The sequence below is a fragment of the Solea senegalensis genome, unplaced genomic scaffold (assembly GCF_019176455.1).
Source record: "Solea senegalensis isolate Sse05_10M unplaced genomic scaffold, IFAPA_SoseM_1 scf7180000017376, whole genome shotgun sequence".
Lineage (NCBI taxonomy): Eukaryota > Metazoa > Chordata > Actinopteri > Pleuronectiformes > Soleidae > Solea > Solea senegalensis.
Genome location: NW_025322369.1, coordinates 1 through 18,121, shown reverse-complemented (window position 1 = coordinate 18,121; position 18,121 = coordinate 1). Strand labels below are relative to the sequence as shown.

The window sequence follows — 18,121 nt, the reverse complement described above, 5'->3', positions numbered from 1 at the left end:
TAACAAATCTGAAATATCAACTATTCAAACAAAATACTTAAAATTCCCAATTCCCCTCAAGTATAAAGAAGTTCATTTTAAAACCATAAACAACATTTATCCCTCACATGAATTTATAAAAAGTAGATTTAAATGTGTGATAGAAAACTGTTTTTGAATGTGGAAACAACAGAGCACGTGTTTTATGAATGTGAGAAGTGTCTCCACGACTTCATATCGTCCAGTTTTGGTCTTCTCACAATATTCAAATAATCCTCAGAGTTTTTAGTTAATAATCTTATTATTATTATCACAAAATATTACATACATAAATGTAATATTTATGTATGTATGCTCTTAAGAATGAACTCTCCCTGTTACATAAACCCTGAAACAAATAAATGCAATGCAAATAAACTCTACACATTTTTAGCAGAATGTAACATTTCCTAAACTACTTGGTTGTTTGTTGTTGTATTATTTTTATTTTCTATTATTTATCTTTCTATTTAGCACTTCTCCTTCTTTCCTTCATTTTAAACGTGTTGTTTGTCTGTGTCGTTCATACGAGGTGTGATTTACTTTGTGTAGTGGTGTTGTGTTTATGTGACTTTGTCATCTTTCTTATGTTAATTAAGCTTTTAAAAAAACACACAACCTGCGGCACTGTCGCGTGCCACACTCCCGGGCAGAAGATGGCGCTCAAACACCAACGGACTGCGAGTCCCGAGGACAAGGAAAACGTGATGACGTCATAACAGACGCAGCTGATGGCCGCAGCTGTGCAAACGTTAGTGAGTGAGGACACGTGACCGCCGCGCGCTGCCGCTGCACCGTGAGTTTGTTTGTTTGTTTGTTTGTGAGTGATTAAACTCCCTGTGACGTCAGTCACGAGACAAACAGACTTGATTTATATATAAATCTAAAAATAAACGGTGAATTAATGATGACTCAGCATAAACGCGAGTCTTCATTTAGTTAGTTTAGTTAGTGTCAATCATTATTTGATTAATTTTATATTTATTTTGTATCTTAGTTGTTTATTTCTTCACATTAGCTTTTAATTCACGCAGCACTTTGTGTTACATGATTGATGATGTCATCACTGTGACGTCAGAGGCAGCAGTGATGGGAGAATCTCGTGTGATGGTGGAGGAGCTGCTCGCTCTCTGTCTGCAGAGAATCAACATGGAGGAGAACTCTGTGAACACAGAGCTGGGTCAGAACACACACACGCACACGCACGCACACGCACGTCACATGATCACAACGTGTTTATCTCATTATATCACTGTTAGAATGAGGTTTGTAAGCCACGCCCACATCAAACCTCAGAGAGAAAACCAGTGATTTTAGCTGCAGGGACACAGGAGCTGCTGGTCCTCTGCTGCCTCATGTGGTCACTTTGTGTCACTGAGTTAAGTCTGTGTGTGTATGTGTATGTGTGTGTGTGTGTGCGCGCGTGTGTGTCCTCAGAGTTCGTTGCCGTGGTGAGGAACTTCGAGACGACGAGGAAGAAGTGGCTTCACGCCGAGCTGGAGCTGAAGAAATACAAAGAGCTGCTGGTGAAGTCAGACGTGGCTAAAGCTGCGCTGGAGGTCAAACTGAAACACGCTCGCAACCAGCTCGACGTCGAGATGAAGAAACGCTACAAGATCGAGGCCGACTACCAGTATCTGGTGAGGAGGAGGAGGAGGAGGAGGCGACAAGACCACACGTTCACACTGATGATGTTGTTATTGTTGTTGTTGTTGTTGTTGTTGTTGTTGTTTCAGCAGCGGCAGATGCAGCTCATGTGCGACATCCTCGTCCACGACAGTAAATCCAGCGCCTGTTTGAACGACGAGCAGAAATCACTGTTAGCAACGTTTGAGCATAAAACAGGAAACGTGACGCTGCACCGGAGAAACAAGAGGTACGTTCATCACCACGACAACGACAGCCACAACCACAGCAGCAACAACCACAACCACAGCAACCACAGCAACAACCACAGCAACAACCACAGCAGCATCAACAACAACAGCAACCACAGCAGCATCATCATCAACAACAGCAACAACAACAACAACAACCCAGCAACAACCACCACGGCAACAACAACCGGCAACAACCACAGCAACAACCACGGCAACAACACCCGTCATCAAAGTTCAAAAGAAAACTACATTAAATACTAACTTTCAATTTGTTTTCAAAGTAAAAACATGAAAGTTTCAGATGAACTGATGAATGTTTCATGTGATAGACAAAGTGATGTAGATCTCAGCTTTGACCACAGGGTGTCGCCTTTGTCATTTATAGACGAGTTAAACTGAACCAAGTGGAGAAGTGACAGGGTTATGAATGTGTGAATGATGCTGTGAACATGTGAGTGATAGTTGTGATTGTGTGAATGTGAAGGGAGGAGTGAATGTTGCGAATCCTATGAGCATGTGAATATTGTGAACGTCTGAATGTGTGATAACACTTTCATGTGTTCATCTCTTCAGGTTGTCAGTGATCGATGAGTCGTCGTTTCTCTCTCACTCTGACATCAGCTACGATCGCACAGACGATGACGTGGTGAGAACATGATGCTGTGAAACTTCAGACGTTCACTTATAACTCAAAAATAATGAACAAGTTAAAATAAAACCTGTTTTCTCTGTTTCAGGATTTAGACTCGACTGCGATCAAACCTCTGCGATCTCGAGCCCGAGAAAGGAGGGTGAGCTACAGCTGCACCACCTGTTAGCATGTTTGGTTGTTGTGCTAACACTCAGATGTTGTTGTTGTTGATGTTGTTGTTGTTGTTTTCTCTGCAGCGCTCGTCGATGGGTCCGGTTCTCAGTGTTCCGGTGGTGAAACGTGGGCGGGGCAGTAACGTGTCGTCCGAGCTGATGGAGAGAAAAACTGTGGAGAAGGTGAAGATTACAGTTGGTCACGTGACTCAGGATTAAGAGGTGGGTCATGTGACACTGTGTGTGTTGTGGCTCAGGAGGTGGAGACAGTGGTGAAGGCGTTGGTGACGACCCCAGACACCGGAGGTCAGATCCACATGGTTCTGGGAATCACTCAGGAGACGACGGAGAACCCACCGCGTACGTTCACTCAGGAGTGTGCGCTGTCAGTGGGCGGAGCCGGTGAGTCTCACAGTAGGTGACACTGTTGACGTCAGGGCCGTTACCATGACGACCTGATGAAATTGTGACGGCCAGAATACAAGCGTGGTGTTTGTGGTTTCAGATCAAACGTCCGTGTGGTTTCCTGACGACGAGACGATGGCGGAGCCTGAAACTGACGCCATGACGACGGAGCCGAGTGTTCTGGTTCGACCGGTTGTGACGTGCAGAGTCGAGAAGAACCCCAAACACGTGTTTGTGTCCAAAACGGTGAACTTACGTCACGGAAACAACCACGTCACATGTCACAGGAAACAACCACTTGTTGTTGTTTCATGTGTTGCGGTTGTTTCATGTGACGTGGTTGTTTCCATGACGTGGTTGTTTCATGTGACGCGGTTGTTTCATGTGTTGCAGATGTTTCATGTGACACAGTTGTTTCCATGACGTGGTTGTTTCATGTGACGCAGTTGTTTCATGTGACGCGGTTGTTTCATGTGGGATTTGTTTCATGTGGCCAGAATTGTTCCATGTAGCCTTGATTGTTCCATGTGGCGCGATTGTTCCATATAGCCGGTTGTTTCCATAGCCTTGGTTGTTTTATGTGACACAGTTGTTCCATGGCTGGCGGTTGTTTTTGTGATGCGGTTGTTTCCATGGCGTGGTTGTTTCATGTGGCGCGGTTGTTTCATGTGACTGGCGGTTGTTTCACATGGCGGTTGTTTCATGGCGATTGTTTTTCGTAACCAATAGCGGCTGTTTCGTATTCACGTGGTTGTTTCATGTGACGGTTGTTTCATGTACGCGGTTGTTTCATGTGTTACTTGGATGTTTCATGTAGCGGTTGTTTCATGTGTTGCAGATGTTTCATGCTTGACACAGTTACGTGGTTGTTTCATGTGGCGCGGTTGTTTCATGTGGCGCAGTTGTTTTCTTGTGGCCTTGGTTGTTTCATGTGGCGCTGATTGTTTTCATGTGGTAGCGATTGTTCCATGTAATGGCGGTTGATACATAGCCTTGTGATTTGTTTCATGTGTGTGATTGTTTTCATATGCGTGGTTATTTCCATAGCGGTTGTTTTATGTGAAAGCTTGGTGTTTCCATGGCCTTGATTGTTTATGTGATGCGGTTGTTTCCATGGCGTGGTTGTTTCATGTAGCGCAGTTGTTTCGTAATTGGCGGTTGTTTCCATGGCTAGCGGTTGTTTCCGCTAACGTGGTTGTTTCATGTAAGCGGCTGTTTCATATTCTGTGATTTGTTTCATGGCGAAACTGCGGTTGTTTCCTGTGGCGGTTGTTCCATGTGGTTGTTTCCTGTGGCCTTGGTTGTTTCTGTGGCCAGCGGTTGTTTCCGCTAGCGTTTGTTTTATGCTTAACGTTTGTTTCGTAACAATGCGGTTGTTCCATGGTAGCGGTTGTTTCCTGTGGCGTGGTTGTTCCGTATACGGTGTTGTTCCATGACGTGGTTGTTTCATGTGACGCGGTTGTTTCCATGACGTGGTTGTTTTGTGTGACGTGGTTCCTGCAGGTGATCCGGCCAGAGACGTGTTTGCCGTGCGGGAAGAGGATCCGCTTCGGGAGGATGGCGGTGAAGTGCAGGAGCTGCCGCGCAGTCGCTCACCCCGAGTGTAAACACAAGTTCATCGGCGACTGCTCGTCTGCAGCAGGAGGTACAGGTCACATGACACAGGTCTGTGTTTGTACCACCTTTATGTAACACAGCAGAGGGGCGTGGCTTACCCACCCCCTAATTTAAATGACAGTAACTCATTTACATAAACGTTTCCTGTCAGGATCTATTGGAGAGTTTTGCTCCGCCCACTCATCCGCGAGTCCCTCGCCTGATCATCGAGTGTGTGAGTGAGATCGAGAGGCGGGGCCTGGATGAGGTGAACACATGAATGCTAATGCTGTTGGAACTCTAGTTACTGTGGTTAATATCAATATAAATCCAGTCAATGCTGTAATAAGTATTTAGTTAATGTTAATTAATGTTTTAATTCCTAATTTCTTATTCTTCTTCTTATTATTATTATTATTATTATTATTAATAATAATAATAATAATAATAATAATAATAATAACTAAGTAATGATTAGTTATAGTTAAGTAATGAGTAGTTAGTGCTATTCTACATCAGTCAAGTTTGTTAAAACCGTTATTAACATTATCTTTATGGACTCTATTTCCATCACTTACATGTGTCAGGTGTTGAGTTTGTCTGTGTCTGTCCTTTGTCTCCGTCGTCCTCAGCGAGGACTGTACCGCGTCCCCGGCGGCGAGCGTCTGGTGAAGGAGCTCAGAGATCGTTTCCTTCAGGGAAAAACTGCGCTCATGTTGAGTAAAGTGTCCGACGTCCACGTCCTCTGTGGACTGTTGAAGGACTTTCTGAGGAAACTCAAGGAGCCGCTCGTCACCTTCAAGCTGCACAGGACGTTCATGGAGGCCTCAGGTTACCATGGCAACGCTTCCACCTTAATAATGTTAAATTATTATTTTTGTTTTTTTAAATCCACTTCACCGTTTCAGAACTGCCTGATGAAGACAGCAGCTCAGCCGTCGTCTACCAGGCCATCGCTGAACTCCCCAAAGCCAACAGAGACACTCTGGCTTTTCTCATGCTGCACTTACACAAGTCACACACACACACACACACACACACACACACCAAAGCCCATAGAGAAAACCAGTGACTTCAGCTGCTGGTCCTCTGCTGCCTCGTGTGGTCACTTTGTGTCACTGAGTTAAGTCTAAATGAAATATTTCAAATGCTGAAAATCAGACATTAGAACTTAGTGACACTGTGTGTGTGTGTGTGTCACTTTTATTCATTGTAAATCCTGTTGAGTTTATTATTCTAATCTGTGTTAATCCCATGTCTTTAGAGTCATGAAGAGTCCTCGTTGTCAGATGGACCAGAATAATTTGGCTCGTGTGTTTGGACCGACCGTCGTGGGTCATGGGATGTCTGAGCCGTCGCCAACGACCATCATGAGAGACACAAACACTCAGCCAAAGGTCAGAGGTCAGAGGTCAGGGTCAGTGGGCCTGTGCAACTTTTTTTAACATGACAAATGACAGAGACTCAATTTAGAACATCAATAAATCATTTATATGTCATGTGATTATAATCCGCTTTATTCTGTGAAATTAGACTAATAATGATGAATATTTACAGTAAAAAGGGATTAGATGGGGTTTCCGGTCATGGCGGCATGCTGATGAGACGCGTGTAAGACTGCTCTGCTACTCAAATCCTTCAAATCCTTTCTAAAAGCAAAATTCGTATGAATCAAACGGCCCGACAACTACACCAGTACTAAAAAATAATACCGATGCCACCTAAGAAGACGAATCGTGGCCAGATACATCAATCCAGCCTGACCAACTTTGCAACGTCAACCGCTAAAGATAAACTAACTGCTAGCAACATGAATCCTACCGCGGACACTGGCGCCACCACTAGCGTTGACTGCCAGAAGCAGTCGGAGGCGGATATTACTACCAACGAGGAGTCCGGTACCACTTTGACAACTATACTAACGGCTATTAATAACATGAAGTCTGAGTTCTCATCCAAATTTGATGGTATTCTCACTGCCATCGAAAATGTGAAGAAGGACTTGACAGACTGCTCACGAAGAGTCACACAGGCAGAGGCGAGGATTTCGACAACAGAAGATGATACAACTGAGCTACAAGAGAAGGTGAAAAATCTAGAGAGGAAAAATAAAGACCTCGAAGAGAAAGTACTGGACCTGGAGACCCGGTCACGTCGCTCCAATGTAAGGCTTGTTAATTTACCTGAGGGCGCAGAAGGTGTAGACACCTGTGGCTTCCTGGAGAGCTGGATACCGGAGGCGCTGGAGCTGACTCCGCTCCGGGGGACAATCACGGTGGAAAGAGCACACAGGCTTGGACCAAAACGACAACATGGGTCTAATTCTGCATCGAGGACCCTTATAATGAAGTTCTTGAATTATAAGGATAAGGAAGCGGTGATGAGAGCGGCCAGGGCAAAACGGCAGATCCTCTACAAAAACCAGCCGGTGAGATTCTACAATGACATGACAGCGGAGACGCACAAGAAGATGAAGGAGTTTGAGGAGGCGAGGCGACAACTACGATCACTTGGGCTCCGGTACGGCATGATCCCTCCGGCTCGGCTTATTGTGACCTACAACGATCGCTCCCACATCTTCAACAACGCAGACGAAGCCGAACATTTTATTAAGAAAATCCAGTCGGATAAGGAACAGAACTGAGGTACTGAGGAGTAGAGGACCATAAGACATGCAAATTAAGTCGCTGTTGATACATTACTCTGTTATCCTGTATTTGTAGAGACAGAAGTGGAGGGCAAAGTTAAAATTGTTTAATTTGATACACTGTTCTGAGTTCCCTCCCTCACCTGTCTATCGATAAGAAACGATTTATTTAATATATATTACTTAATTCAGGAGACCACATATAGGTATGTTTTTCATTTGTTGGGTTGCTCTAAAACAATTATCTGAATGATAGTAGCAGAGCAGTTAGGTATATTCAGTTTCTCTTTTTTTTTTTTCCTCTTAAATTATTTTGACTATTATTATTATTATGCATCAGCATGGTTATACTGTTCCTCACATTGTGTGGACCAGCTTTTTGCTTTCTGGAGGTCCAATATTTGAAGGGGGTGGGGGGGCACCTGGAGGAATGACTCTCAGGTGTATGTTAATGGCCAGGGGAAAGTATTTCGTTCTTGGTTCCTTTCCCTCTGTATTTGGGCTGAAATTACTTAAAATGTTGGGGAAACTCAAAGTCATTTATCTCAATGTCTGTTGAACTAAAGGTTAAAATTACATCCTGGAATTGCAGAGGGCTACAAAAAACAAAAAAGGTCAAACAAGTTATGAACAGGATTAAAGTATTACAATCTAACATAGTATTTCTTCAAGAAACTCACTTAACACTTGGAGATGAGCTCAAAGTGAGGAGGAGGTGGAAAGGAAACATTTTGTCAGCCCCCTTCACCTCTCAGGCAAGGGGTGTCATGATCTTGGTTCATGATTCTATTCCTTTACAGATTCACAAAGTTATTAGGGACAAGGCAGGACGGTACCTGATTATTCAAGGGAAAATTCTCAGGGAACAATTAATTCTGGTAAATATTTATGCCCCAAATACAGATGAGCCAAAATTTTTCCAAGACTTATTTCTAATTATTGCTTCTTTACCTGGTGCTTGTATTATGGCGGGCGACTTCAATTGTACATTAGACCCTTGGAAAGACAAAAGTTCAGGAATGGATCGATCACATTCGGGAAGCAGGAGTGTCATTCATTATTTCATGAAAGAAATGAATTTGATCGATGTGTGGAGGGAAGACAATCCCAATGATAAAAAATACTCATGCTTTTCTAGTACACATCAGTCATATTCCCGTATAGACTTCTTCCTGATTTCAGCAATACTAAAATGTAAAATTAAGAAGGTTTCCTATGATGCAATACTCCTGTCAGACCATGCCCCAAACTCTTTAATCTACTGTGATCCCAAATTGACTTGTGATCGTCCTAAATGGAGATTTAAAACGAAATGGCTTGCGGATACAGGCTTTGTTACCTTTCTTGACGAACAGATTAAATTCTATTTTGAAACAAATACAACAGAGACCTCAGGAAGTATCAGATGGGAAGCATTTAAGGCATTTATTAGAGGACAAATAATTAATATCACTAGCTCTAAAGCTAAGGAAACGTATAAGAAGACAAAATCACTAGAAACAAAAATAAAGAAATTAGAAGAAGAATACTATCAATCAGGATCTCAAGGTACTCACCAAGAACTACTTCTACTAAGAACGCAATATAATGAAATATCTTCAACAAAAGCTTTATCAGGTCTACTACGACTTAAACAGACATTCTATGACCAAGGTGAAAAACCTGGCAGGGTGCTAGCATGGCGCATCAAGCAAATGCAGAATGAAAGGCTAATAACTTCATTGAAAAATGGTAATAATGAAACTATTGTGGACCCAATTGAAATAAATGAAACCTTCAAGAATTTTTTTGAAAATCTGTATAGCTCAGAAATAGGTTTAAATACTTTAGAACTAAATAATTTTTTGGATCATATTCATATTCCCAGAATATCAGAAGAAATTAAAGAAGAACTAGAAAAAGATATAACTTTAATGGAATTATCTGTAGCCATTGACAATATCAAAGGAGGGAAAACCCCAGGGCCAGATGGGATACCTATTGAAATTTATAAAATGTTTAAACATAGACTTATGCCACCACTATTAGAAATGTTCATGGAATCTTTTCAAAATGGAATTCTCCCAATATCCTTAAGAGGAGCTCTAATCACTTTGTTGCCAAAACCTGGCAAACCAAATAACAATTGTGAAAATTTTAGGCCAATCAGTCTTTTAAATGTGGATTTAAAAATTTTGAGTAAGATAATAGCCAGGAGACTTGAGAAAATTATTCCAAATATTATTGACAAAGATCAAAATGGCTTTGTAAAAAATAGGCAAGGCTTCTATAATGTTAGGAGAATACTAAATATATTGTTTGAAGAACAAGGGGCAGCAGATACAGCATTACTGTCATTAGACGCGGAAAAAGCGTTTGACAGAGTGGAATGGTCCTATCTATTTGAGATCCTTACACGTTTTGGTTTTGGAGAAAATTTTAATAAGTGGATAAAACTACTTTATACAGAACCATATGCTGAAATCATAACTAATCGTAATATATCCAGATCTTTTAAAATACAAAGAGGATGTAGGCAAGGAGATCCCTTATCTCCCTTGCTGTTTATAATGTCTATAGAACCACTGGCAATAGCTATACGAATGCACCAAAACATAACAGGCATATTAGTTGGGCAACAGGAGCACCGTCTAGCTCTATTTGCGGATGACATAATAATTTTTCTGAAAAAGATGGAAAAATCCATTCCTGAATTATTAGAACTCATCAATATATTTGGAAAAGTCTCAGGATATAAATTAAACAAATCCAAATCATCAATTATGTTTCTAAACCAACTAGAAAGTAAAAACCCTCCTAATGTAGCTACTCAATTTAAAATTGTGGATTGCTTCACATACTTGGGTATCCAAATTGTCCCAAAACTTAAACATATTATAGCATGTAATTATGAACCATTAATGCAAGAAATTTCAAAATCACTGGATAGGTGGACACATATACCAATATCACTAATAGGTAAAATAAATATCCTTAAAATGAATATACTGCCTAAACTGTTGTATCTGTTTCAAAATCTTCCACTTCCTCCTCCAAGTAACCTGTTCACTCAACTAAAAAGATTGTTTATCAGATTTTTGTGGAATAATAAACGTCCCCGAACACGACTATCACTACTGTACTTACCTTTTGACAGAGGGGGACTGAAATGTCCCAACCCACTCTGGTACTATTGGGCAGCACAACTGAGAACATTGCTATTCTACTTCACAGAAAGAGATGCTCCTTTCTGGAAAGAAATGGAGGAACTCCAGCTAAGTCTGCCCCTCCCTACATACCTATATTCAGCAAGCACTAAAATCCTTAAAAAGACTACAAAAAATCCTATTGTGAAAAACATGATTGTAGTGTGGCATCAAGTTAAAAAATATCTTAAAGAAACGTCCTCTCTCTCTGTCTTCAGCCCAATATGGAGGAATGACTCCTTCCCACCAGGAAAAGCAGACGGGGGATTTAAATCTTGGGTCATGAAGGGGCTGGGGAAAATAGGAGATCTGTACAATGTGCAAAAGGTGCTGATGTCATTTGAAGAAATAGTTGATAAATTTCATATACCCCGTAATCATTTTTTCAAATATCTACAGTTAAAAAATTTCATTAGAACACAACAAAATCAAACATTAGATATCCCTGAAATGTCTGTTATAGAGAAACTAATGAATACGAATTGTTTAGGGAGGGGTCTAATTTCCAAAATGTATAAATGTCTGGTGGATGGATGTGCAGAAACATCTATGGGACGGCTGGGGGCATGGAGAGAGGATCTACAGGAAAACATCTCGGTGGTTGAGTGGGAAGAGGCATGTGCTAAAGCACAATCAAGAACTACTAACACCCGCCTAAAATTACTGCAATATAATTGGTTGATGCGATCGTATATAACTCCAGAAAAGCTAAATAAATATAATAGTGCTATTCCTGATATTTGTATCAAATGTGAGAGGGAAAAGGGGACATTTTTCCATTGTATTTGGCAATGTACAGACATACAAAAATTCTGGCAAGAAGTAAAACAATATATTCAAAATATTTTACATATTCAACTACCTTTAATCCCACAGCTGTTTATATTAGGTTTGTACCCAGAGAATTTGAAAATAAAAAAAAATAAACGATTATTTATAGATTTGAGTATATTAATTGCAAAAAGAATAATAGCTCTATCCTGGAAAAATACCAGAAGACCAGGAATCAGCAGGTGGTTTACTGAGCTATCTACCACTCTGCCCTTAGAGAAAATCACCTTCACACTAAAACAACAAGAGCATCATTTCCATCACATCTGGGACCCTTTTATTTCTTATATATCACGAACAGATTTGCCACATGTGATGGAAGAACCTGGAGACGTGTGAACAGTGGCCCTCTGTAATATTCAATTATACGGTAATGTTTGTTGTTTTTTGTTGTTGTTTACGCCTATATAATGGACTATAACTATTTAGTTCCCCAACCAAAAATTGGAACAATTGGGATGGGATGGGGTGCGGTTGACATGTTTGTTCAATACATGTGATTGTATTTCTTTATGTTGTGAAAAACAATAAAAAGAATGTTGGCAAAAAAAAAGGGATTAGATTAGATTAAATTAGATTCTTCAGATCTTTGTGTCCTCAGGTGATTTGTCGACTGCTGTCTCTCCCTGAAGACTACTGGAGACAAGTCCTCGCCGTCCACGCCGAGACACCACTGTCCTCCACCAGTAAGACCTGTGGACCGCAGGACAGCCACGGTGTGTGTTTCTAAAGTGTGTGTGTGTGTGTGTTTCTAACGTGCGTGTGTGTGTTTCCAACGTGTGTGTGTGTTTCTAGCAGTGAAATGAATATATATGTATATATAGCCTATGAATGATATGGGACAGCTAAGATATGAAATAGTAACAGTAATACACTTTAACTGCACTTTAACACTGATGTAAACTTTAACAAACATAAACTGTGACACATAAAACCAAAGGCTTACAACCACCTTATTACAAAGGGGACGGACAACTAAAAGCATTTTAACTGACATACAAGCAGGAAAGACACCTGTAAAATAACACCTGAACAGGCCTAACGTTAAGTTTCCAAACGTCCCTGACGAATTTAAGGTGGAGTAACATTAACAAACGTCGACTCAGCTATTTATTGATTATTAAACAATGTCGCTATCGTCTGAAGTACGAGCTAACACTCTGCTCCAACAACGGTAACTACGATGCATTAAACTAGTAATTTCATGAACTTCATCACATTGACATTACTGTACCTCTATCTTTTTCACGTTTTTCTTCCTCTTCTTTCCTTCTTTTTCTTCCTTGGGCGCCGGGTGGCTTTAGTCTTTTGGACATAATTCCGATACAGTGTCATTAATCTTTTTCTTCGTCTCTGGGTCACGGTCTTGTCGGATTCAGGCAGCTGGACTCTTGACCCCGCCCCCCTCACACAGCGCAAAGGCTCATTGCACCCAGAAAAAAGGCTTCTGCATTATTTAATAGCCTTTCTATGACTTTATGTTGCTGTGGGCTTATATAATGTTTCGAAATAATAGTAATAATGGCACTGTTAAAAAAAAAAAAAAAAGTAGTATTTATAATATTTTTTGTTCAGGATGGCCTGAAGTTCTGCCCGCTGAGTGAAATAATTGTCATTTCAGAGGACTAAGTTAAAAAAATGTTTTAAAACATTTGTTATTGCTGAATATCTCTTGTAAATGATGTGGTTAACAACTTTACAGCCATTAAAGTGTGTACAATACTTATTCATCACCTTAGTTGACTTTCTACAGAGGATCTTTGACTTTGGCCATGACTTGATAACATGGTTCCAGCAGGACTGGGTGGAGATCTAATTGTAATCTCTAAGATTTGATTTAGTCTCCTATACATGGACCACAATGGACCACAATGTGCAGCTATTTCCTTAAAGGGGGCCTTCTGAAACTTCTCCATCACTCGTCTCCTCCACTCCCTGTCCTGCTCCTCCATATCCACACTGCCCACAATGACATTTTTCAAGGCTTTGAATGTGATCTCCTCTGTCACTCTCCTCTCTTCTTTCTCTGGACTATTTCTAGACTGTAACTCCACCTGTGAGACAGTTTCACCAATGGACAGATGATCATCATCTGTGTACTGAGGAATGAAAGGTATAGAAAGTCTCTATGTGTTATAACCACCACCCCCAAGGACTTCAGAGATTTTTGACTGGAGAAATAAAACATCCCCTTCCACATTCTCCAGTGAGGCAGGCAGCTTGGAGTTGTTCGTGAAGACACCCTCGGGTAAAAGGTGAGGGTTATTTACCTGTCTGACCTTAATAACCTCATGTATATGCTTGTTAAAGGGTGGAATAGTGGTGAGCTGGCAAATAAGGTTGAAGTTAGCGGCAGTCAGGGAATGAATAGCACAGCGATTGTTAATAGGCAGATCCTCGTCAGTTGACAGTGCCAGGTCCTGCAACCTGGCACCAGGTCCTGCAGTTGCAATGCAACTGTCAGGCGAACGAGGTCCAGAACCACCTCTGGATTTGCCAGCTCCACACTCAAAATGGCAAACAAAGCAAAAAGGTTCTCGTAATGCTGCCTACCATTGCTCTATTCCTTGCACGCCAAGTAGATGTGTTGGTAAAGCTGCTGGCCGTGACCTTTCATGAATAACTTATCTTGTCTGGAACACTTGACCACTTTGATCTTGAGCACAGATATGTCCAGGATGCTGCTCATGCTGAGGAGCTTGGAGCTGTTGTCATGCCAATCCATGAGACTAATAAGTGTTTTGCCATAGGCAGCTCGTCTCAGAAGCTCCCTAAAGCAGCACTCTGTCAACTCCACCAAGCCACTCTTTTCTTTCTCTGACATCCACAGCAGCGAAGGGGAGTGGTTCTGTGTGCATTCTCCACTCTGCAGGTTGAGAAGTAGAGAGGGGACAATCTTGTCCATGAGCTCAGGGTCCCAGATATTGGCCTGTAGGTCGTCATTCACCGTCATCCTCACCTTGATACCTGCCATGCGAATCTTGAAGCAGATATCGGGGTCCTCGTCGCTAGAGTGTCACATGTCACTGAAACGTGACACAGAAAAATGGTAACAGCGGTGGTAGGAGGGGTTGTCCTCTTGTATGTTGGCAAACTTCACAAACGAATTGGTTCCTAGGATCTGTAGGCTAGGTTTGTCCGACTCTAGCACCTCACGCACCATCTTCAGGAAACTCTCCACAAACAGGTTGATGCTCTGAGAGCGACAGGCCATCAGCAGCTGGTCCAGCGCTTCCATTGCTATGCACACATACCTGTATGAAGCTCTTCTGGAACCAACAAGGCATAGAATGTCAGCTTCTCCATGTTGGCTTTTACTAGCCCATTCTTTTGGTTTGCTGGAAAGATGTTGTCTACCAATCGCTTGTACAGAGGACTGAGTGCTCCACAACAGTCACCGATCAAGAAAGATATGATTCTTTCCAGTGACATGGTTGTGAAATTCGTTCTTTTTTAAGTAAGACTAGAAGAGAGAGCAGTAATGCAACCGTGTGAGTTCCAACTGATGTGGAGCACTAGAGGTTATCTTGTAATGTACGAACTCCTTCCAGGTGACATGGAACACTAGAGAAGTCTTTGAAGAGGAGCTTTGATGCTGGCACATAATAAACATGATGGATGTTACTTTGACATGCAGATGGTCTCTGCCAGTTTGGACTTCCCGGGACAATTAAAACGCTTTTTTCATGTAGTATATTCAAAGGACAACAGGCTGACCTGGGGCGCTCAGGTTTTTCACTATAATCATTATTTAATATTGAGAAGCATTGTCATCTTGCCATTAAGGCAATTTTCTTTAAGGTGTTTTGAATGCAACAAAGAAGGACAAGAAGATGAGACTGAGAACTTAGAACAGTGATTGCAAACTTCAGAACTTTGAACAGTGGAGGGCAGCATTACACCTCTCAGTGTACAGTCTGCTGGAAATGATTAGAGCAATAAGTCTTTGATCTTCTGAAAGCAACATAATAAAGAAGAGCTTTCCTACTAAAATGGGAATTACATGGTTTTTCCACCTGGTTCCTGTTTATTAATGTTGGTGTGTTTTTGGCATGAAATGAACTGTATTATTATGGGGAAGGAACACCATATTTCTGTATCTGTAATATTTGTTAGCTAATTAGTGTTAAATACTTTCCAGATATAATAACTATAATAAACTGTCAGGAGCAACACAAGGTGAAGGGTCTTGCCCTTAACCCACAAACCCACAACCTTTGTGCTGCTGTTTTTGATAAAAGGGCACAGTTGCATGATGGTCATTTTTCCTCAGTAAGTTTACTCTATGATGACTGTATTTGCACTTTAGAGAGGAGAGGTCAAAGGGGAAGTGATCAGAACCATGATCCACGGCAGATGAGCTGTTCAGTGTCACTGTCACTGTGCTGAAATCATTCTGGTCACTTTTTCAACAATCTATAAATGTGCCAGTGTCACTCATGAATATCTTGTTATGGAAGCGTTGTGATTGGAGACAAATACAGCCAGTCTAAATTTATAAAGTCTCTCATTGGTTGATTTTGTGGCACATTTGTAACGCTGTGCCAAGATGAGCGAGTGCTCGGGTAAAGATGAGCGAGCACTCGGGTAAAGATGAGCGTGCACAGAAGGTTGAGATTTGAGATGTGAGAGGACATATGAGTAAAATTGATTAAACTGTTAAAATGAATATTTGCAAACATGCAAATACATGTATTAAGCTTGCAAAATACATTTTTCTGTGCTCAAAGTCTCACATTGTTCCTTCATGAATGTGGCCCAAATATAACACCATACTCTTCCACCGGTGTTACGCTGTGTCTCCTGCTCTCTCTGTGATTGATCTCCTGTTACGATCGATGAACTGAACAAGCACTCGTTTTGTAAATTGGTTAAAGGTGACATAGACCGGAAGCTCCAATTAACGCTGCGTTTGTGTGTGTATCTGCGTTATGACCTCGTTTATGAAACCCTAAAGTTTCAGAACAAACAGTTCAGCCACTGCTGAGAAAATAGTGTTGTATTGTTTTCCTGGGCTCTGCGAAGCGGATCGGCACTTCCGTAGGTTGATGTCGTCATCAGAAATCCTCACCACTCCTCTCACCACCGTAGCGCCTCCTGGTGCGGCACTAGTCCGGGCACATCCGGTTGCGTACATTCAACCGCAGAAGAAGAAGAACTACTCTTGTTGTAGCTGCTGAGATGCAGAGCATCCACCGTGCCAGAGGGGAGCTGTGTATCTGAGAACTGGCCTATCTATTACGTCACTTCCAGGTACCTGGCCAATCACAGGACAGTAGGAAAGCTCTCGTTGGCTGGCCAATCACAGCAACTGTTTGGTCTGAAACAGCGCGGCTGACGAGAGCGTCAGTGAGGAGATATTTTGATCGGCTCGTTTGCAGCGATTAGGAGGTTTTTAATCATGAAAACAAGTTAATATATGTAAGTAGACATCCATAACTAACATATATGTGTGATACAAGCATTCTATGTCGCCTTTAATACTTTCACCCGCTACTTAAACTCTAACTTTCACTCTCACGATTCACGTACTGTGGTTTTTCTTTGCTAGCGTGACAAGTTAGCTTAGCAGCGATGGCTTCTCCTTCTCCTGCTCTCTCCTGTGTTGTGTGCCACATGTTGAGTTACTCCTCTGCCTCCTTTAGTGATAAAGATACTGGAGGTGAGGCTTAGTGAGGTAGAAACTCAGCTTCGCGCCATAGAAGCTAAGTCAGTTAGCCACTCCCCTGGCATTAGCTCCCTCAGCAGCTCCCGTGCAGCTGGAGCAGCTCTCTTATCTAGAAGTTTAGGGAAGTCTATTAGAAACTCAACACCATGACAATCCAGAGTTGAGACCAGGGCCTGTTTCAGAAAGCAGGTTCAACAAACTCTGAGTTAAAACCTTAACTCTAGATTGACCAGTTTTTGGTTTCAGAACAGCTGATCAGCATTAGTTCAGTTCACTCTGTGTTCAGTGTGTGCGTTGGGAATGAAAAAAGCCATCATCAATGGAGCTCTGATACTATGATTCACCATGGCAACGGGTAAACAAAGAGCACAGCCGCCATTTTAATCCAGTTGAGCAGAAATATGAACACATGATATTTATGTGAAGGAGTCAATAAATGAACACAATTACATTTTATATTATTATAGAAGTTCCGCGCTGAAACTTCTCAAACTGTACACCAAAACAACAGTAGCTTCAATGTCCAGGTTCCGAGAGTCGAGCAGACAATCTCTTAGACACGCAAAACTACACACTTAACTTATTATCTTTATAAAATTTCACACTCACGTCGTCGTCGCTCGCTCTCTCTGTCAAGTTTACCCCAAAAACCACACACTCTTCACTCGCTCACCTCCGGTCTGAACCTGTCAATCACACCTTAATCAAATCAGTGACCAGGATCACGCTTCTTCTCAATCAGAACTTCCTCTCTCCCCATCAAAATAAAATGAAATATTTAAACATGAATATTTATGTCATTTATTACACCATACTCTTTTATCAACCTATTTAACCTTTATGAACTACTCCTTTTACATTTTTAATACACTTTTAATAACATTTTAACCAAATATGAACTTTTATAATTCATTAATTATTCATTATCTTTTTTAGTAAGGATTCTTAACCAGGTTACACTGAAATGAGATTTATGTGTGAATCAAATGACATTTCCTGGTCAAAAGTAACTCCAAGGTTCCACACAGTGGACACAACTGGGAGCCATGGTGATGTCATCTAAAGTGACAATGTGATCAGAAAGTTT

The 18,121-nt window shown here is 41.4% G+C and overlaps 1 protein-coding gene and 1 pseudogene across 1 annotated transcript; one reads left to right on the top strand and one right to left on the bottom strand.

Moving 5' to 3' along the window:
* Positions 1-750: 750 nt before the first annotated feature.
* Positions 751-12,096, top strand: si:ch1073-416j23.1 (rac GTPase-activating protein 1). Its single transcript, XM_044018549.1, has 15 exons — positions 751-814; positions 1,097-1,198; positions 1,456-1,658; positions 1,755-1,894; positions 2,472-2,544; positions 2,636-2,689; positions 2,787-2,885; positions 2,960-3,104; positions 3,208-3,353; positions 4,611-4,772; positions 4,876-4,971; positions 5,336-5,534; positions 5,612-5,717; positions 5,968-6,100; positions 11,968-12,096. The coding sequence occupies exons 2-15, from the start codon at positions 1,108-1,110 to the stop codon at positions 12,094-12,096; spliced, it is 1,776 nt and encodes a 591-aa protein (XP_043874484.1). The 5' UTR covers positions 751-814; positions 1,097-1,107.
* Positions 12,097-13,096: 1,000 nt separating this feature from the next.
* Positions 13,097-14,798, bottom strand: LOC122764367 (annotated as a pseudogene).
* Positions 14,799-18,121: the final 3,323 nt, after the last annotated feature.